Here is a 23220-nt window from a genome sequence, read left to right as displayed (position 1 = left end):
CTAACTACGATTTTTCACCCACAGCAGAATAATTCGGCCATTAAGAATGAATCAAATTGAAATATTATGTTCTTAAAGATAGATATTCATAGTGGCTTAATCTTGTTTATATACAATATGCTTTGAAAATGTTTGCTTTCGAAATGAACTACGCATGTTTTCTTGATTTTACGTAGACGGAATTCTAATTAAAAAATAGAATTTATGGATTTTATACCATGTGCAAATGTGCAATCTATTTATTATATACAGTCCTGTGGATGTGCCTCGAGAAAAACTGTTCACGCTAATTCTTTTATCATTCAAAGTGATCATACTCTGTTGTTAATGAGGGCACATCAGTTACCTGATTGAGTAATAACTAGGGTGATCGATTCTTTGACATTTTTTAGAAACCGGTTTTCGGTTTCTTCGAAAAATTGTAATTTAATATAAACCACTTTCGGTTTCGGTTTTATAATAATAACCGGTTAACCGGTTTTTTGGAAAAATATTAAAACGCTTAGAAATAAGACGAATATAAGTTTTATTTTATCTCAGATCTCATACTTATGATAAAGAATATACATGTATTCTAATTACAAAAAATAAGCCTTTTTAAAACGCTTAAATACTTTTCTAATTTTGATTACTTCTTTTAACGTTCACAAGGTCTTCGGGTCAAATTCGACCCATTTTGATATTAAAATTTAATTTTTTCCAAAAGTGTGTGGTATTTGTGATATTTTATGAATTTTATTTAATTTCAAATGTCAACAACTACGTTTAGAAACACAAGTCTGCCATTTTAAAATTGAGTTTTTTCTAAAATGAGTGATTAACATTTTACGACTTTTATTTAATTACAAAAGTCAACAACTACGTTAGGTTTAAGAAAAATAGAAAAAATATATAGAATATAATATAGATCGCTTGTGACATTTTTCTAAATATAAAAAGTTTTCTAAAATAGTTGGAGTTTTTTTTACAGTTTTTTGGATTTTAAATATTTTTTAAATATTTTAATGCACTAAAACCATAAAAACACACTTTTAGAAAAAACCGGTTATTCGAGGAGAAAAATCCGGTTTTTTCGATATTCGAAAAATGTAACATACGATAATTTCGCGCAAAGGGGTCGATATAAAATTTTTGCTCCTCCATATTTGCTGAACAGTTCGTATATACAACTCCAAATCCAAATTAGTTTCAATAATTTTTTTTCAGTTTTCTTGCTAGTAGTGTCATTATACATCACACACATCATAAACACTTATAAACTAATGAACAATTGACATACATAAGTTTCCATATATTTTAAAAGAAACGTGTTTTTACCCATATATTAAATGCAACTTACCGTACTCCCTCCTTTCTTAATTTTGGCGAATTTCCCAAATGTAAGAGTTTTCCCATAATACGACTGAGCGAATGACACTGCCAGCGTCGAGCCAGCAACTCTGGCAGTAAACACAGGATTTTCTCCAGTAGCCATAGTGAACCGTCCAATTCCTCACGATGGGCTTTGTGAACTAAATGGAAATAGATGAAAAAGAGCAAATTAGAGAAATTTATGAACAAAAACAAAAAAATACATAATGAACATAAACAAAAACATAACAAAGCGAAACATAAACGAAACTACATATAATAAAATATATCGTCATCTGAAATGCAAAAGGGCGTAACAACCAACAAATTCAAAATTGAGTTTTGGTACAGCGCATCAAGGCACACGTCATCACAAATTTTTAGCTTTCTATTTTTAAAAATAAGGATAAGGATAAATTTTATTTAAATTTTTTGTCTCTCCTGTAAAATTAAAAAAAGTGTTGATAGCATAGACAACAACTAGATAGGTAACTGAGAGCCAAAAACCTAAGTCTGTTGTCAAAAACCTAATTCATGAGAATGTATTGCATTTATTTTGTTATTGTATCACCCGTATGTGTGAAAAGAGAGTAATTTTTCAATATATATTACTCTCTCCTTCCGTTCTATATGTTTATTCTATGGTTGATAGGCCCTTTTGCATTTTAGGTGACGATATGTAAAAGGACAAAATACATGAAAACAAACTGTAAGGATATATGAAGAGTGGCGAAAAAGGAAATGTGTTGAAAAAAATAATTTTGATAAAAAAAACGCAAAACACAGCTGAAATTTTGTCGGTGTCAATAAAGAAAATAAAATCAAACATAGGCATGCAAATTTGTTGTGGTATCAGGATAAACAAAATGAAATTTTAAACATTAAAACAATAATCTGGTTTTTTGGCTTGATGAAAACAAAACAATTAAGCGAGTAAACGATGTGGATGGCATTAATTTAAAATTTAGTTTTTTATTTATTATTGTTGTTGTTGATATTTTTGTTGTTTTATTTATTGTGGTAATAGTCAACCATACAATATAATAATTTAGTAAACTTACCAATATGAAACGGAAGTTCTGCCATAATTTCAAAAAAATGTTTGTAGTACATACAGAGAGAGCGGTAGCAAAAAGTGCATTTGATTGTTTTGATTTTTGGATTTGCACAAAGAAATTTAATGGTTAAACATACAAATATTAGGTTTTTTATTTTTAGGAATATTTTTTTGTTGTTTTGGATATCACAAGGAGTAGTAGTTTACAACATGTACACAAACATACATTTATATATTATTAAGGAAGAAAACACACCAAATAGCAACAAATTTAATTATTGTGTTTTTTTATTTGTTTTGAAAATATATAAAAAAAAATAATACAATTTGTTAACAAAAAAATATTAATACGTAATAGGAAAATTTTAAAATAATTATATTTCTTTTTCACGAAAAAAAGAAAATACGAAATTAAAATTAAAAAAAAAAAATTGGTACCTAGTAATAACATTTTCAAATATCATGAATATTTACCTTTTTGTTTTAAATTTGCTTCCGCTTGTATGAATGTGTCATAGAGTATAAAATAAACATGGCTAAAATTAGTTTCGAAAAGCGACTTGGCATCTTCATGATCCACATTATCTGAAAGGGAAAAAATTCAAAATTGTTTAATAAGTATGTATGTATAATAAAAAAGTACCTAAATACAGAATTACAAAAAAATTCTGTAACACAATTAAAAATGTCGAAATAGAATTGGAATTTTCTGAAATAAAATTAGAAATATCCGAAATACAATTGGAAATGGTGTAGAAAAACATGTTCATTTGAAAATTAATTTTAAAAAACTGTATTTTTACAATTATTCAATTATATTTTCATATAATACTTTTAAGTCTTACCGCTAAGCTAGCGTTACCGAAATAACTGCAATTTCCGTTATCGATTAATAATATAATCCAAATTAGCTTTAACGTTAACTTTTTACCGTTTTGAATTGGTAATCGGTAACCAACCATGTTTCACAATTTTCTAAAATTAGAAATCGTTAAGGAGCACTATACCTCTAACCAATAAAACAAAATCTTCAAACTTTTTACACTATTAATCGTTGATTCCATCATCATAGTTATAAATGTTTATAATACAGATAGCAGTGACACTATATGTGTTAATTCTTTATTTTTACGTTGTTATCACCCCTTTCGTAGAATAAATAATTACAAAAACAATACAAAAAATAAACAATTACACCATATAGACAAGTTTATTTTTATTCTTAACAATAAAAATGTAAAAAATGTCGTACGCGACAGAAAAAAAGTACTTAATATACAAATAGTACATGTTGAGTTTTAGCGTTTATTTCGACATTATTTTTTATTATTTAACGAATGCAAAAATTGTATTTTGTTTGTTTTCATAAGAATTTAACAGTTTAACAAAGAAAATAATAATAATAGATTTAACTCTTAATAAATGACCCATAAAAAGTTAAACGAAATATAAAATTTATATTAGCTAAAAAGTAATTGTTTAATATTGTGGAAACGAGATAATTCGGGAATTTATAGATGTTGAGAATAAACTACAAACAACTGTTGATACGAAAAGTCATTCATTTTAAATGAGATTTTAATATTACTTTGAGTTTATATTTCATTTATATAGAAAACCTTTTTCTTTTAATCATGTCAATAACAGAACTTAGCAAAATATCAAGTCTAACCACATTAAAGATTTTAAGAACCCTTTTGCAAATTATTTAAGACTATTTTCCAAGCTAGTATACATAGTAATAGTTATAATGAAATTAACACTTCATAATTGTTTAGCAGTGGTTCGTTTTTTATATGTATTCTCGTACTTCTTAGCTTCTTCTCTGGGGCTAATCAAACGGTATATGTAAAGGTATTAACATTACAAACTATAGTTTGCTCTTCGCAAAAACAGACAGACCGACAGACGCATTAACGTTAATGTGTAAACAATTTTAAGAAAGGTAAAAATAGGGTTTTTCATATATCAACTTCAAATGTAATCAAAATAGCTTTTAAAATATTTATTTTAAAAACATCTGTATAAATCTATTATGAAGATAGATAAATATTTATCACAAGTTTAATTTAGAACTTCATGTCGAACTCGTCACAAGAATCTTTGCACATTATATTAATTTGCTTTTCTCACTGACAATCATCAATTTACACTTATTATTATTATTATTATTATTATTATTATTATTATTATTATTATTATTATTATTATTATTATTATTATTATTATTATTATTATTATTATTATTATTATTATTATTATTATTATTATTATTATTATTATTATTATTATTATTATTATTATTATTATTATTATTATTATTATTATTATTATTATTATTATTATTATTATTATTATTATTATTATTATTATTATTATTATTATTATTATTATTATTATTATTATTATTATTATTATTATTATTATTATTATTATTATTATTATTATTATTATTATTATTATTATTATTATTATTATTATTATTATTATTATTATTATTATTATTATTATTATTATTATTATTATTATTATTATTATTATTATTATTATTATTATTATTATTATTATTATTATTATTATTATTATTATTATTATTATTATTATTATTATTATTATTATTATTATTATTATTATTATTATTATTATTATTATTATTATTATTATTATTATTATTATTATTATTATTATTATTATTATTATTATTATTATTATTATTATTATTATTATTATTATTATTATTATTATTATTATTATTATTATTATTATTATTATTATTATTATTATTATTATTCTAAAGATCAATACATGGCATTAATATTTAAAACTGATTTCGGGCATATGGCGCATTCTGGACGTTCAATTTTGGGCCACTTTTTCGTGCATAGCTCGAACAATGTTGGCCTCCAAGGCGTCAATTGTTACTGGTTTATCAGCATAAAGCAGTGACTTCACGTGGTCCCACATTAAATAATCGAAAGATATCAAATCGTACGACCTTGAAGGCCAACTGACAGCCCCATTTCACGAAATCAAGCTATAGCCAGTATGACAGTTCGTTCAACAATTAACCCCTTTCGTATGTTATATCGGGCTTAAAATCACCCTTTATATTATAAATATTCTAATAATTCGTCTTCAATATATGTAGTACAATTTTAAAATAATCAAAAAGATTTGATTTGTGACGGATTTGATAAATTTGTATATATTAATAGTGTGTTAAAAAAAACTTATTCATACTTGTATTAAGTTAAATGAAACTTAACCCGTTCGATATAAAAATTCTCCAAAATAACTAAATTTATTCAAATATTGTAAAAATTCATTAAAAATTTAAATATTTGGGGGATTCAAATGGTCTCCTATTAGGTCGTATTGTCATAATGTCATAAAATATTTTTTTAGTTTAAACAAATTTTTGTTGGGTTTCAAACAAAAAAGTTATAAACTAATAAATTGGTTTGCCATAAAATAACACTTTTTTTGTTTGCGGCACAACAAGAATTTGTTTAAACTAAAAAAATATTTTACGACATTATGACAATACGACCTAATAGCAGACCGTTTGAATCCCCCAATTGTTTAATTATTTTTTACAAGAGCCCAATACCTTTCCACAGGCCGAAGTTCTGGACAGTTGGGTGGATTTGCCCAACGTGGTACCAAATTGTCATTATTGTTTGATATGAAGGCCACTCAAGGGCCTTTTTTCCATAGTGGCATGATGCCAAATCGGCCCAGAAATATGAAGCAATTTGAAAAGTTTTAAATATTTGTTCATGTACTTTTTTTCGGTGACCATTTTGATCGAAATAACAGTTGAAATGTGATTAAAAAAGTAATAACGGCTATTCCTGTTCTCACTTTCACCATTCACCGTATTTTTGGAAGCGAAATTACAACAATAGTATGTAATTTCCTCAGCATTTCTAATTATAAATGTTTACACGTGATTTTTTTAACCTTAATTATTTAATTTTCGAAACTTTATCTTCTTTATATATATAATTCTTCTGTACGTGTGTTAGTAACTGAACTCCTCCTTAACGGCTGGGCCGATTTAGATGAAATTTGTTGTGTGTGTTTTAGTGGGTCCCTGGATGGTTTAGATTCACAATTGACCTATATAAGTACATGGGCATGGCACCTCCCATACAAAGTCTTCAAACTTTGAGTGAGCTATGACACAACAACGTTTGCCAGGACAGCTAGTTTAATATAAATATTGTTGTAATTATGCTTTCAAAAATACGGTGAATGGTGAAAGTGAGAACAGGAATAGCCATGAATAATTTGTTGGACCAAGGATATCTTTTGGTTGGAAAAGTGTGTATAAAGTTTTTTTTACATTTTTGACACACTCTTTAATAAACCATCATGTGTTCACTAAGGACATGTTTTCCAACAATTACATTTCGAAAAGGATCTACTACTTGCTTCAATCGACTCGGAAAGTTATTTTCATACTGTTCTAAAGGTTTATTTAAATAATTTATTATCAAACGCAAACCCTTGCAAGAAAAACACATTAATTTCTTTATACTTTTTCCATCTTCTTTGAATACTAAGAATATTTTTTGCCAACGAATAGGAAGGAGAAATGTAGACGTTTTATATTTTTATATTTCTTTTGCTTCTTACCACAATTAGTAATTTATAACTGCGTTTGTGTACGTTCTTTTTATATTTGTAATATTTTTGCTACGTTTTTTTTTTTTTTTTTTTTTTTTTTTTTTTTGTTAGCATTTACTTGTATTATAATGTTTCGTCTTATACTTCTTCGAATGTAAGCCCAAAGAGTAGCTTGAATAATGATAAGTCTGTGGAGGTTCTTGGGTAAAACAATCACACATGGTTCATACCTACATATATACAACTCATAGTCATACCACATACCCATACACATTTTCACATTCATAAAAATAAAAAACTAAGTTTTGCTATAAACTTGAATTTCACATGAGTATTATTTGTAAGTTATTGTTAAATATTTATCATTTGGTAGCAAAAGCAAGCTGCCAGCCAGCCACACATGTAAGAATTCATTCCTCCAGTGTCTGAACTACATAGAATCGGGCTTTTTAGGTTGTTAACATGTTTAAATGGAATTGTTAATGTTTTAATTGCTGCTGCTGTTGTTGTTGTTCTTGTACTTTTTGAGTTGTTATCAATTTGAGCTGCAAACAAATGTTTATATGAATGTTAACAAAAAGCAACAGCAAACAAATATTACGCTACAACTGATAATATCTAGTTGTACCCCAGGGCGTTTAGTAAATTATCATCACACTTTTTTGTAATAAAATAGGACTCTGATTCATTTAAATTCTGCGAAAATTCAATCATAAACAACAAAATGCTGATTATATAGCAGGTGATAGATACATAGTTTCAAAGGGATCCGCTTAAATATTTCAGCTTACATTCCATTAAAAACTTTACTTACCATATCAGAATCACACTTACTCAGGGTCGTTAAAACCATTGATGACAACTAGTAATTGAGAGCTAAAAACCTAATTCATGTGAATGTATTGCCATGTATTTTGTTATTGTATCACCCATAGAGTAGAAACACAAGAATTTGTTTTTGTTTGAAATTTTGACAATTAAAAACGTAGACGGAGTTTGCACTAAATTAAAATCTATTTTAATTTCATTGCGATTTCTCTAAAGCTCTCATCTATACAATACATAATATACAAATGACAACAAAATCCGCACCGCTTTATACAATTTTCCTTTTCTCTAAGAAGCGGAATCGGCATTAAAATCCGCAAGCTTGTTAGAAAAGTAGCTAGAAAAGAAATGATCTATGGTTATAATGAAGGGTGAATTCCAAAATGTCTGTATGCAATGCAACCTGTAAACTTTGAAAATGTTTCATATCGCAAAATGTATGAACTCAAAATATCTAAATTCGCTAATAACTTGGCCAATAAGCGTTGAATCAAGAAAAGGAGCTCCATCTGTGATCACTCATATTTCTTAACATAAATCGATTTTTTACATAAAAACTCAAAATATCTAAAATCGCTAATAACTTGGCCAATAAGCGTTGAATCAAGAAAAGGAGCTCGATCTGTGATCACTCATATTTCTTAACAAAAATCGATTTTTTATATAAAAACTCAAAATATCTAAATGCGCTAATAACTTGGCCAATAAGCGTTGAATCAAGAAAAGGATTCGATCTGTGATCACTCATATTTCTCACCAAAAATCGATTTTTTACATAAAAACTCAAAATATCTAAAATCGCTAATAACTTGGCCAATAAGCGTTGAATCAAGAAAAGGAGCTCGATCTATGATCACTCATATTTCTGACCAAAAATCGATTTTTTATATTAAAAATCCAAATACCTAAATTCGCTAATTACTTGGGCAATAAGCGTTGAATCAAGAAAAGCAGCTCGATCTGTGATCACTCATATTTCTGACCAAAAATAGATTTTTTATATAAAAACTCAAAATATCTAAATGCGCTAATAACTTGGCCAATAAGCGTTTAATCAAGAAAAGGACTGCGATCTGTGATCACTCAAATTTCTCACCAAAAATCGATTTTTTACAAAAAATCTAAATTCGCTAATGACTTGGCCAACAAGCGTTTAATCAAGAAAAGGAGCTCGATCTGTGATCACTCATATTTCTTAACAAAAATCGATTTTTTATAATAAAAACACAAAATATCTAAATTCGCTAATAACTTGGCCAATAAGCGTTGAATCAAGAAAACGAGCTCGATCTGTGATCACTCATATTTCTGACCAAAAATCGATTTTTTATATAAAAACTCAAAATATCTAAATTCGCTAATAACTTGGCCAATAAGCGTTTAATCAAGAAAAGGACTGCGATCCGTGATCACTCATATTTCTCATCAAAAATCGATTTTTTTCATAAAAACTCAAAATATCTAAATTCGCTAATAACTTGGCCAATAAGCGTTTAATCAAGAAAAGGACTGCGATCTGAGATCACTCATATTTCTCACCAAAAATCGATTTTTGACATAAAAACTCAAAATATCTAAAATCGCTAATAACTTGGCCAATGCGTTTAATCAAGAAAAGAAGCTCGATCTGTGATCACTCATATTTCTGACCAAAAATAGATTTTTTATATAAAAGCTCAAAATATCTAAATGCGCTAATAACTTGGCCAATAAGCGTTGAATCAAGAAAACGAGCTCGATCTGTGATCACTCATATTTCTCACCAAAAATCGATTTTTTACATAAAAACTCAAAATGTCTAAAATCGCTAATAACTTGGCCAATAAGCGTTGAATCAAGAAAAGGACTTCGATCTGTGATCACTCATATTTCCCACCAAAAATCGATTTTTTACATAAAAACTCAAAATATCTAAAATCGCTAATAACTTGGCCAATAAGCGTTGAATCAAGAAAAGGAGCTCGATCTGTGATCACTCATATTTCTCACCAAAAATCAATTTTTTACATAAAAACTCAAAATATCTAAAATCGCTAATAACTTGGCCAATAAGCGTTGAATCAAGAAAAGGACTTCGATCTGTGATCACTCATATTTCCCACCAAAAATCGATTTTTTACATAAAAACTCAAAATATCTAAAATCGCTAATAACTTGGCCAATAAGCGTTGAATCAAGAAAAGGAGCTCGATCTGTGATCACTCATATTTCTTAACAAAAATCGATTTTTTATATAAAAACTCAAAATATCTAAATGCGCTAATAACTTGGCCAATAAGCGTTGAATCAAGAAAAGGAGCTCGATCTACGATCACTCATATTTCTGACCAAAAATCAATTTATATAAAAACTCAAAATATATAAAATCGCTAATAACTTGGCCAATAAGCGTTGAATCAAGAAAAGGACTTCGATCTGTGATCACTCATATTTCCCACCAAAAATCGATTTTTTACATAAAAACTCAAAATATCTAAATTCGCTAATAACTTGGCCAATAAGCGTTTAATCAAGAAAAGGACTGCGATCTGTGATCACTCATATTTCTCACCAAAAATCGATTTTTTACTAAAAACTCAAAATATCTAAATTCGCTAATAACTTGGCCAATACGCGTTTAATCAAGAAAAGGAGCTCGATCTCGAAAATCGATTTTTTACATAAAAACTCAAAATATCTAAAATCGCTAATAACTTGGCCAATAAGCGTTTAATCAAGAAAAGGAGCTCGATCTGTGATCACTCATATTTCTGACCAAAAACCGAATTCTTATATAAAAACTCAAAATATCTAAATTCGCCAATAAGCGCTGAATCAAGAAAAGGACTTCGATCTGTGATCACTCATATTTCCCACCAAAAATCGATTTTTTACATAAAAACTCAAAATATCTAAAATCGCTAACAACTTGGCCAATAAGCGTTGAATCAAGAAAAGGACTTCGATCTGTGATCACTCATATTTCCCACCAAAAATCGATTTTTTACATAAAAACTCAAAATATCTAAAATCGCTAATAACTTGGCCAATAAGCGTTTAATCAAGAAAAGGAGCTCGATCTGTGATCACTCTAAAAAGAGAGTAATTCTGTTAAATTTTGTATTCCCTCTTTCCCTTTTATATATGGTGGATTTCATGTCAAGTGAACCAATTTTTGAAATCGATGTCTTCCGATCGGGATGAAATTTGCACCAAGGTCAGTTTTATTGGATAGTAATTCAGACACAATTTCAACAAGATCGGTCCAGAACTCTCTGAGTTAGAGGTGGTCAAAAATCTAACTTTTTTTTCCAAAATGGGCCCTTTTTTAAAAGAAAGCTTAGGTCCATTCCTTTAAGAGTCTTTTGGTCGTTATGCGAGTAGGATATCTATCAAAATGAATGTTTTGTAACTCAAGATATACAATTTTTGATATCTAAACTATTTGGGACAAATTTTGCTAAGAACAATAGGTAATAAGTTACATGGATAAGAAAAAAACACCTGCTTGGACAAAATGTCAAATTTTGACCCCCTCTAAGAGAGTTCTCCACCGATCTTGTTTGGTGCAAATTTCATCCCGATCGGAAGACATCGATTTCAAAAGTTGGTTCACTTGACATGAAATCCCCCATATATTTATTCTATGTTTAAAACAATAACCCATATTATAACTCATATTATTCTTCCCATAACAATTAACTGTCTGCAAGTTGGGAGTCTTATTCTAGAATGAATTTAGTATTCTAAATTGATTGTTTAGTTGGAGTCTTGACAACTGACGTAGATCAGTTGTTAATACTGATCTACGATCTACTGACGTAGATCAGTTGTTAATACTGATCTACGCCAGGAGTCTTGACAAGAAGTCTCTACAAAATCGATCACAGGTAATTTTTTGAATAGCGATTAAGGATACAAAGAACACCGAACCTAATAATTGTTTTTATTATTTTATTAAATTTTTCGCTGCATAATTTTCTGGAAATATTTTTCCAAATAGTTTTAGTTTACGATTATGTTTAATAAAACACCGTAGCATGTTTATGTACTGTTTACCATTACCATAATTCTTTAATTCGATTTTTACAAGAGCCCATTGAGCTGCATTGAGCAGCATCTTTTTATTCGGCTCAGCCGGCTTACAGCCGTTTGACGCAGGTCTCTGCTTGCCACAGAAGGGAATTGAGATTTTTGTTGGTTATTTTTTGTGCGGTATTATTCTTGAACATTACCTCATTTATCAGCCACATAAAAATCTTGACTCGCAAGTTGTGAAAAGTCTGCCAGTACATAAGTTTCATCATCCGTGTATTTTTTTTTATATAATTTTACCTCAATTTTTTCGCTCGTTCTTTTGCTTCTAAGATATTTAATGCATTGAGATCTCGAACTTTATACGACTTCTATCCAGCATTAGCTTTGACTATGCGTACAAAAGAATCAGAGCATTTAATTGTACAAGCTGCTTTTCTGATAGAAGTGTTCAGTGCTCTTTGAAAGAGTTTTCGACTTCTTTTGCCTTACCAATATCTGTTAGACCTTTTTTAGTTCCTGTTCCAGATTTCCTTTCAATGTTCAAGTCTCCCTCATACTGTTTAATGGCTTCTGAAACAGTGTGACGATGAACCATCAGATCTTTTGCTATTATTTTGAAAGTCCATATTGGATTTTTTGAATAGTTTTTAATATTTTTTCACGTACGTTTTTTCGGTGACCCTTTTGACCGAAATAATTAATTAATGATTTAGAAAAGATAATATCTGACATATTTTTGAAAGATAACATGATTAAAAAAATATATAATAATGTGTTGGACCAAGGATAATCTGCGGTTAATGCTACCAGCGTCTATTACCTACCAATTCCAAGGATTTGCGCAAGAAATAATTTATTATTTAAAGCAAGGGAAGCTCTAACAATAAATCAAGCTTAAACGCAATGTAGTATGTATATGAATTGATCGTTAATGACCGACTAATGTTTCTGAACAACTTTTTTAGTGTTATTATTGTTGAATTTTATATTTATTTATTTTTTCATATTTATCAACAATTTGTCTATCATTTCTTTTATATTCGTATAGTATAACATACAACATTAAAAACAACATTATTCTGGTTGTTTAAACTATTTTTTTCATTTTTTTTGGATTTCAAATTAATTCGTGGTTGTGTGCGAGTATTTTTGTTTTTATGGTTACATGGTTTTGTTAATTTCATACAATTTATTTGCAAATAATCATCATGTTCATGTGTAAGTCAGTCAGTTAGAGAGCCAGCCAGAAAGCTAGTCATACTCAGTCACTCTATGAACAAGTATTTTTATTATTTTTATTAAGTACCGGTGGTTTTGGGTTGTTTGTTTATAAATTATTAAGTGGGTGAACAAGTTAATTGTACAATTAGCGATTACTTGAATTAAAATCAGAAACATGTCTGCATAATCCCCGAAATTTATTCATGTTGTCTTAAAATGTATGTATGTTTTTCAAAACCCGTCTCAATATTTGAGTATTAACTAGAGTTTTTCACGGGAATTCCCGGGACGAGAATTTGTTCTATGCGGGAATTGCCGGTATTCCGGGAAATTTCAAAATTAATCCCGATTTCCCGGGAAATGAAAAAGTGCGGGAAAAGAAAAATTTTAGTATTAACCTACTGAGAATTTTAAATGTATATATGTGTTTTTAAAAAAATCTGTTTGATTTCTAAAATTTTCTTTTTAATGTTGTTTTTTATAATTATAAACAAACAAAACACGAAATTACTTTTTTCCTAACCTAAATATAATAATAAAAACATTTATAAATTTTTTAAAAAAATTCAAATAACCAACAAAATGAAAACGGTTTAAACTTGACTCTGAATCATCATCCAAGTATATGAAACAGTGTTGGTAGTAGTGGTTACAATTTGAGGTTTGCTAACTCTCGGCTGTTGACGCACTTTTCTCTTTAGTTTATTTATTATTAATAAATAAAATAAATAATGTATGTTTGTTTGTATATTATTATATTGGCAAAGATTTAAATAAAAAATGATGATCAATATTTTCTTTAATAAATTAATTGGATTATGTATTTTATTTATTATCAAATTCATAGAAATGTTTGTATTTATCGCTCATACATACAAAAACCAAAATAATAAAAGTTGTTATCGTGTCGAATTTCAATGATAAGTTAGAATTATTTTTAATGGGGCAAAGAATTTCATAACTCCGTAAGTAATTGGGTTACTAGACAATTTTTGTTTTTTTTTTTTATTTCAACAGAGCTGTTATATTTAAAAGTCTTTAATTATAAACTACTATGCTTATGGTATTTGTCAGGTAATTTGGCAATTTAATGGTTTTAAAGGCACTATATAAAAATAAATACTTTAAGGTAGACAAATAGTTAAAAGATAATTATGGCTTAATTTTAGATAATTGTTATGAAAGTTAATTATTTCGTACAGTTCTGTTTTCAAAAGTATTAAGATTTTCTTAAAGACTTCTTAAAACTTATAAAACTAAAATAAACTAAGAATGAGTAAGAGATTTTTTTCGAATTTAAATAGCTACAGAACCGAGACTATAGCGGATATATTGTTGTATAAATCATGTATATAAGTTATTATGTGTCTTCGGAAAGTTGATTTCAACAGACGCATATACGGACATGGGTATAGCAAATCCACTATGCCGAATAAATACATATATTTATTTGATCGCAAATTGTGAGGGGTATAACAAATGTTGAGGGATATAATATGGATATAATATCAACATGTAAACCTTGTAACTTGCAGCCATTTCTTTTACAAATTTTATAAACAAACAGGCAGACATATTTAGCAGTGACACACTTGGGTCCGTTGTCGGTCCCGTTGTGATACTTGTACTGAAATATTTGAAAAAAATGGGTTAGGATTATAAAATCAGTCCTTAACCAAAGACCGGACCGTGCCAGAGAACAAACTCAACCATCTCCTCATCTTTCTCGTTATGACAACTTCCAAAGAAATCCTGAAATGAAAGATTCAATCTCCTGTCGTTTAATCCAAACATTCAGTGAACATTGATTACTGAATGCTACTAGCTGAAACCGCGAAATGTTCATCATAACAATAAATAGACGACAATTATATCTAGGCCATATTGCCCTTGCGGTCGCTGTCGACCACCTTGTATGTGCATGCTCGTATGATCTCTTCAGGGTCATACGCTTCTTTGCCAAAGAATACAATCTATGATTACCTGGTATGTACCAGGTATCAAATGGATTCCAAGAGATTGAATGTTGTATAGACACACCTACTTTATTTCTGGGCTACTTGGCTATGAGCATTGATACGAAAATCGTATATTATTTTATAAAACCTTAACCAACTATCTTGCCGAAAAGGATAGTTAAATTAGCCGAAAGTCTGACACACCTGTACAATTAAAAAATCCCTCGTTTTTAAACCATCAGTGAAGGTCTCCAATGAACTCCCATGATTGGAGTATCCAATATCATTCTATCCAGCCGCTATCAACACGGAAAAATCGCAGTCGAAGAAAGTTTTTGCAGTTCGATAGTCAATATTTTCCGCGATTTCCCCCAGACGATTAAGCACGTTGACATATCCACTATATGTGCCCGAAGCATTTAGTCTAATGTCAGAATTGGATCAGCAGCCAATTTTCATCATAGCGATAAGAGCCGTTGATGGTGTGGGACCATTAATCATAAGTGTCAAGTTGGTAAGATTTTTAAACATTTAAGAATAAATTTATTTTAAAACATTTTGCTGTTATCAAGTCAGGTAAATTTATCCATATTGAACAAGTGTTTGACTAAGTAGCTACGAAATAGGTTGTGAAATTAAGTTTGATATTTAAAATTTTCATATTCTGCAAACATAAATTTTCTTATATTTCAACAGTTTTCCATACAAAATAGCTGATAGCTGTTCCTTCACCATGCCAAGGATATAAAGAAATTTGCCATAATTCAAAATTTCTACATATTCATTCTCGACCCTGTGAAGAGCATAAATTCTGAATCCTTATATACTATTCATACGTCTATTCATACGTCGTTTGAATTCCGATAGACTCATAAATCAAAATCTATATCTTCCGGTTGTCAGATTTTTAGGAACATGCTCAGAAAATGGTTAACACAACCATGAGAACTTATGTTGAAACATATGGGTGTTAACCATTTATTGAACATTGTCTGACAATATTGTAAGAATATGACAACCGTGTATACGTAGATTTATGAAATTGCAAAGAGTTTTATAAAGCAATATAAGAAAATCTAATTACTTACGCATATAAAATTTAATAAAAAAATACCTGCTCCCATTTGATACGTTAACCAATACATATTGTATGAAAGATACACTATGGGTAATTTAAATAATATTCCAATACGTACATAAAAATTAAGTTAACTCTTGGTTTATTTCCGCAGAAATCAATTTTAAAATATTAAAGAAGGATAAATGATAGAAACAACAAAATATCTATTAAATCTACTTCCTGTTCTTAAGCATAGGGTATTCTACATATGTATGTTTATTAGGGTAGTCCAAAAAAAAATGTTGTCGATGTTCCCAACTAAAATAAAAGTTCTGTACAAAAATATTAAAATTTCTGTAATTTTTTGCAAAAATTTGTAGTTTCTTTAATTTTTACATATAATTATTTATTATAATTAGTTTAAATGAATACGTTATAAAACTCATATAATATCACCGAAACGGGTTCTTTAGTTTTTCGAAATTAAATCTTCCGATTTGTATTCGAATTTTTGGAAAACTATTTTCTTTACGATCTCTTGTTACATATGTATAGCTAACATCAGAAAAACACTACATTTTAACCTAAAATACCTAAAGTATTAAAACAATAAACTTTCTATTTTTATAATAACCACATTTTTACATTTATCACATAAAATAATCAAAATCATTAAAAATATTAATCACAAAAAAAGCATGACAAATAAATCAAAAAATTTGCGTGAAATGATGTAAGTATTTTAGTTAAACAACAAATGTATAGCTAACATCCGATCGGGGAGAACATAGGTATTTAAAAATTAAAAAAAAGGTTAAATATATTAAATTACGAAAAATGGTTTTAAAGAATTTTTATGACGCTTATAACATATTAATTTAATCGTTAAAATATATAAAATATTTTAAATTTTTGCCGAAAATTACAAATTTCGGATATATCATTGAAAGCGCTTTCAAATACCTTTCACATGATTCCAATATTTATTTTTATTTATTTATTTTCATTTATTTAGAATCAAGCCCTTAGGGCCAAATATGATTCATATTCCACTCAGAAAAAATTAATTACATAATGTTATATGTTTCCTTTGAGAGACATATATTGGGTGTGTGACTTAAAAATTTGGGATTTACAATAGATGGCGTATCTTTTGAATGCGTTTATTTTTAATAATTTATATGTCATTCTGCAGGGTACCTATCTAATGTAGACAACAAAGCTTTTTTGGTTCGTAAATGTTGAATTTTGTGACAATAAAGCGTCATATGTGGGAAGTTTTGCTTAACTTCTTTAATTTGAAAAAAGTGCATATCTATTATAAGCTGCTGAAATCATGGACAGATCATCACAGGGAACCTGTAGCGAACGCAACTAACTCGTTTGAAGCGAACTTTGGCCGAAAATCATTCAGAATATGAGGCCAGACGACCAGAGACCTTCGCCGAATAATTTTTAACTTTTATTCGAAAACGTCGGTTATTTTCAAGCCGATTTAAGCCGAAAAAAGTCATACACCCAAAAAATCAAATTACAAAAAATCTTAAAAGTTATCTTTTTATTACTTGATCCAGCTCACCAAATACTGATCCCAGGAAAAACATTTTGTTAAATGTTCTCGCTAAACAAACTTTAATTTTAGTTGGGAACATTGACACCTTATTTTTCCTGCCTATAAACGGGACCCCCTAATGTAAATACATATAGATGAAAAATGTTTATAAAAAACCAATTCATTTATAGTTGTAACTAATATTTAGTTATTGTTGTTGCAGAGACGAAAACAATATTTGTATGTATAATTCCTACCTATATTAGTATCTATGTATATTTTGCATAAATTATATTGTATATTAGTGTGAAAATTTATTTTGAATTTACGAATTGAAATAACAAAATCCATTTGGTTGTTGCTAATTTGTACATATGCATATGTATGTATATAAACAATAACAAGCAAAGAAATATATAAATGGCAACAACAAAAGTGGTTAAAACAATAAGTACAAAAATTAAAACCAAAAAAAAAAAAAAACTTAATGAAATAAAACAAATATTTAACAAAAAATCCACTGGAGGGAAATCAAATATAAATAATATTGAAAACACAAGAACAACAATAATAAAATTAAAACATATATGTATGTATGCAAAAAAGCAGCAACAAATGGCAGAAATGGAAAAAAAAATAATTCAATTAACAGAGTGACAAAGAACCGGAGAAACAAATTCAAGTGGATTAATCTATTCAAGGATCTAATAAATATGTAAAGGTTAACTTTTTTACTCAATTAAATTATTAACATTGGTGATTCAATTTTCAATACATAATGATAATGTTATTTAATTTAATTTAAAAGAATATCAAAATGGAAATTTATCTTTTATAGACGAAATATTTGTACAATTTTTAATCATATCTCAGTTTTAATAACCGCTTCCACTGTGAAATGAAATCGTTCTTGTGAAAATTATAGCTTTTCACTCTATACTCAAACACTCAGAACTCGTATTTGGCCAAGAGCATAAAGCAATTGTATAGAATTCATCATCAGAGTACGTTTATGGTGGTGGTATTGTTTAAACAAAACCAACTACAAAAACTCGTACTAAGCGTAAGCAGCAATTGAAAATACATATTAACAAACAAAAATTGTATAAAAAAGCAAAATGTGGTATTGAAATAATTTTATTTAATTATTTTCCTATATTATACGAATACAGTAAGACCCCGATTTTCCGTAATGGTCGGTATCGGGAGCATTCTGGATAATCAATTTTCACGGTTAATTGAGTACCAATTTTGAGTAGTTTTTTAATACATAAGTTTGTGAATACTTTTTGTTTATTTTTGAGTGGAATATTTTAGCCTTTCATTCACGGTTAATCTAGAAAATGGAGTTCCTTTAAATCGTTCCTTCCGGAACCATTCATAAACTACAAAATCTACTTTTGGTTCTTCAGCAGTCTTTAAAGTTGTTCGGTTTCGATAGCCAATTACATAATCACTTTGTTTTTTTATAATGTCTAACTCTAACAATCCGCACTTCTCAACTCCGCACTTCTCGATCCAAAAATATTTTCTTTTTCTTTCACGGATAATTGATCTTGCCGGTTAATCGAATCACGGATAATCGAGGTCTCACTGTATTATATGGACATACAGTTTTTTTTGTAGGCAGTTTTAAAGTGGTTGTCATTGATTTGCCAAAGAGAGTTTTGTTTATTATGGATCTAAATAAATAAACTAATATAAAAAAAATAACAATGAACAAAGTATGGATAAATATAACCCACATGGTAAGACTAAAGTGCACAAATAAACTTTGTGGTACAGTTTGTTGGGGAAATACCATAGATTTCAAGGTTATCTTTAAATAAATACCGATCTGAAATTATTGTCGTTAGATAGAACTCAAAGGAGATCATTTAGAGAAATAAAGGCAAATTTGAAGTACATATTTCTAAACCAAATTTACCAAAAATTCTTTAGCCTGCGCATTAGTCCTAGAGTTTTATAACAATTTATATAAAAATGTTTGATTAAAATTAGAATTCAAAACAAAACTAATTTTCGAGATACATATTATTAAAATAAATATAACTTTTTAACAGCTTATCCAGTTTTTATAATATTGGTCTAATATAGGGTTCCTAATCAAGAAAATTTTAACGGAAATATTTTTTTGAAATTTTTGGGAGTTTTTTTTTATAAATTTTCTTCTTAACATTACAGTATTATTGCTGCACAGGTAAAGCAGGTTCTTTGCGGTTTATTACAAATTGAAATTAATTTACAATAATTAAAAACCTGCTGCAAATGTAACCCATCGCTGCACAAGAAAATGTCAGAAAAACAAAACGAAATTTTTGAATTTTGTTAAAATTAACGCTTAAACATAAATAAAAAATGCGAAATACTAAGAAATAAGAAAACAAACTCGTGATTAAAATGGAACATACAAAAACCATTATAAAACCACAAACGTTTTAGTATGTTGGCTTAATTTTTACATTTCTTGGCTGAAATGAAAAAACACTACGCGAATAAAATTAGCTGCTGTCAACAGCAGCTGGTGGCCATAGTGGTTACACCCACTCGCTCATCACCGGAATTATAATAACCAGACAAAAATGAACTTGAATTGCACGAAATTGTATCATAAGTAGAGAGCAAGATAAATTTCAAACTAAACAAGTTTGATATTTTGTTTAAACAATAAATATACAATGTATGTATGTAAATAAATATTTACCTAAAATAGTACGCAAATGACGTAAACGTGAGGCTGAATCCTTTTTGCAATCCTGCAACTTCGCAGTGGATTTTTTAATATCGGCATGAGATTTTTTAGTAAACATTATATTTCGTTTGTACGGAATTATATTATGATGTTGATATATTTTGATTGTGTATTTATTTTAAACTTGTTTATCATTCATTACACATTTTCTTTATTTTCATTTTTGTTTTATTTTGAGTAATTAACAAGATTTTTTTTGTTACAATTTGTAAGCTGATCACTCACTACCTTTTCCAAAGGTTTAGTTTTTTTTTTTTGTTGATGATGAAGATTATTACTATAATGTTATTGTTTTTGTTGTTGATGATGACGAATAACTCCCGCGACAGGTGCCTCCACTTTTTCTCCACTACAACCCCTTTATTTTTTGCGTTGCTGCTGAAGCTAGCTACTTTTTGACTCCATTAAAATATTTATCGTTGTTATTATTGTATTGGTGGCTGTATGGACGGCAGTGGCAAAAAATTATGTTTTTTTCACTACTCTGCATTTGCTTTCGTGGTTTTCTTTTTTCCATTTTGCATTCTTTTGCCTGATTTTTTTCTATTTTTCACTTACAAACACCTTACAATTATTTTTTATAACAATTTTTCTGGTATTTAACTTTAATATTCCTTATGATTTCTTACTTTTCCATAAACTTTAGGACTTAAATTATATTTTTCTGGTAAATTTGATAATTTTCTTTTCTATTTTACTATTGAAAAATCGTTGTAAAAATTTTTGTTTCATGCGTTGTAAAAAATAATAATAATTGTGTTGGTGAAAACTGTTGACGTTTCTGAATTAAAGTGACAGAGTTGTGTTGTTAAGGTATTAAGGTGTTATGTTTCTGCCAAAGGTAGTAGATTTGGCTACATTTTTATGCAAACACTCATTTGTTTACGTATGAGTGTGAAGGGAAATTTACGATAATATAGTGTTGGAAAGTGTTACCAACACAAAGTTAGACAGACGTTAGAAAGTTAAATTTTTTTTTTTGAATTTGACTAAAATAAAGATATTTAATAAAAAACATTAGTTTGCAAACTATGTTTTTTTCTTTGCTATAAACATTTTTTAAATCTGGTAAATGCAGTTTTATTACTTATTTGATATTATCACTGTTTGAAGAAGTGCGACTTTGGGACTTAGCATATTTTCATTTTACATTTTTCTTTAGTTTTATCGTTTTAACTCTTTTATTTTCGTTAATATTTCTATTGTCACTAAAGTTGTTCTCAAAAGCCAAACGTTTTTGATATCCTATGATAATAAATTTCAAAATATTTTCTTTAAAAATGTATGTTTTACGTTTTTAGGTTAAAATTAAAATAATGAATTATTAATTAAAACGTGTTTGGTGCTATTATACATTACAGTGACAATCAGTTGTATGGGAAAAAATGTTGGTTTGAATTTTGAAGGGTGCCAGGTGGAATATTGTGACACTAGGCCTAAAAGTTAAGTGCTGAAAATTTGAGCCAAATCGGACAACGATTTCGGGACGCGCATCGAGGTAAAAGTTCAGATACATTCCAAATTTTAAAATATTTTTTTAAAATAAAAATTTTTTTTTTAGTATTTTACTTGTACAATTTTATTTATATAAATTAACTTAAAAACAAACAACATAATTAATTATATTCTGAAAAAAGGGAACAAAATTAAAAATATTCACTATTTCGCTTCTGACAAAACAATGGAATCTTTTAAACTTCTGCAAGAAAGAAGTGTAAAACGAAAATAATATTTAAAAGAACAATGTAAAAAGCATCCTGTTTACAGTTATTTCATTTTTAAATTCTGGCAATTTTTCACAATTTCTTTTTCTAAGTTTTTCGCATAATTGCTTTTTTTCAAAGTTAACGAAAATGGCTAAAGTTAAGATTTGTGAAAACTTAAAAAATAAAATAATTAACAATTTTAAAGCCGGTTTAAAACAAAAAAGTTTCTGTGACAAATATTCAATAAAAAAATCAGTAGTTTCAAAAATTATAAAGAAATTTCGTGAGACCGGTTCTGTAAAAACTCAAGATTTAGGTGGAAGACCTCGTAAGACTACTCAAAGGCAAGATAATTTAATAGCGAGAGAGTTCAAGAAATTCCCAAAAATAACTCCTCGAGAGGTTGTTAATAGTCTAAAATTAGAAATAAGTACCCGAACAGTTAGTCGCAGGGCAAATGAGGCTGGTCTTGGTTGCTATCGTCCTGTGAAAAAACCACTCATTTCTAAAAAGAACCTTTCTGCTCGTCTACAATTTGCCAGGGATCATTTAAATTGGTCGATACAGAAATGGAATACTGTCCTCTTTTCCGACGAATCCAAATACAATTTAAGAGGCAGTGATGCGAGAACATTTGTAAGACGACAAAAGGGAAAAAGATTAGATCCAAAGTACACAAATAAGACTGTAAAGTTTGGCGGTGGCAATACTATGGTATGGGGATGTTTTTCAGGGCAAGGTATGGGCCCAATTCATATTATAAAAGATACCATGACAGGTATAGAATACAGAACCATATTAAACGATGTTATGTATCCATACGCTGAGGAAATTATGCCCCTAGTTTGGAGATTCCAACACGACAACGACCCGAAACACACTTCTAGGGTTGTAACCGAGTGGTAACAATCCAACGAGGTACGTGTTTTGAAGTGGCCTGCCCAATCGCCAGATCTCATCTAAAAATCTATGGGAAATTGTAGATCGTAAAATAAGGACCCAAAATTACACCAGGAAGGAAGATTTATAGGAGGCGGTTATAAGGGAATGGCAAAATATTTCAAAGGGAGACCATTGACTCTTTAAT

The 23220-nt window shown here is 28.5% G+C and overlaps 1 protein-coding gene across 2 annotated transcripts in view; it reads right to left on the bottom strand.

Annotated features, from left to right (window-relative positions):
* LOC135963909 (probable Rho GTPase-activating protein CG5521) overlaps positions 1-21219 on the bottom strand; it is a 28048-nt gene extending 6829 nt beyond the window's left edge. The window contains exons 1-4 of one of the 2 annotated variants that reach the window (XM_065515912.1): positions 20380-21219; positions 2882-2992; positions 2412-2429; positions 1340-1511 (exon numbers count right to left, since the gene is read on the bottom strand). In XM_065515912.1, the coding sequence (XP_065371984.1) occupies positions 1340-1511; positions 2412-2429; positions 2882-2992; positions 20380-20485 (407 nt within the window). In that variant the 5' untranslated portion in view covers positions 20486-21219. The remainder of the gene's footprint in view (positions 1-1339; positions 1512-2411; positions 2430-2881; positions 2993-20379) is intronic. The other variant, XM_065515913.1, reaches the window with a different exon arrangement.
* Positions 21220-23220: the final 2001 nt, after the last annotated feature.

The sequence above is a fragment of the Calliphora vicina genome, chromosome 1 (genome assembly GCF_958450345.1).
Source record: "Calliphora vicina chromosome 1, idCalVici1.1, whole genome shotgun sequence".
NCBI lineage: Eukaryota > Metazoa > Arthropoda > Insecta > Diptera > Calliphoridae > Calliphora > Calliphora vicina.
This window is presented reverse-complemented; position numbering and strand designations above follow the sequence as displayed.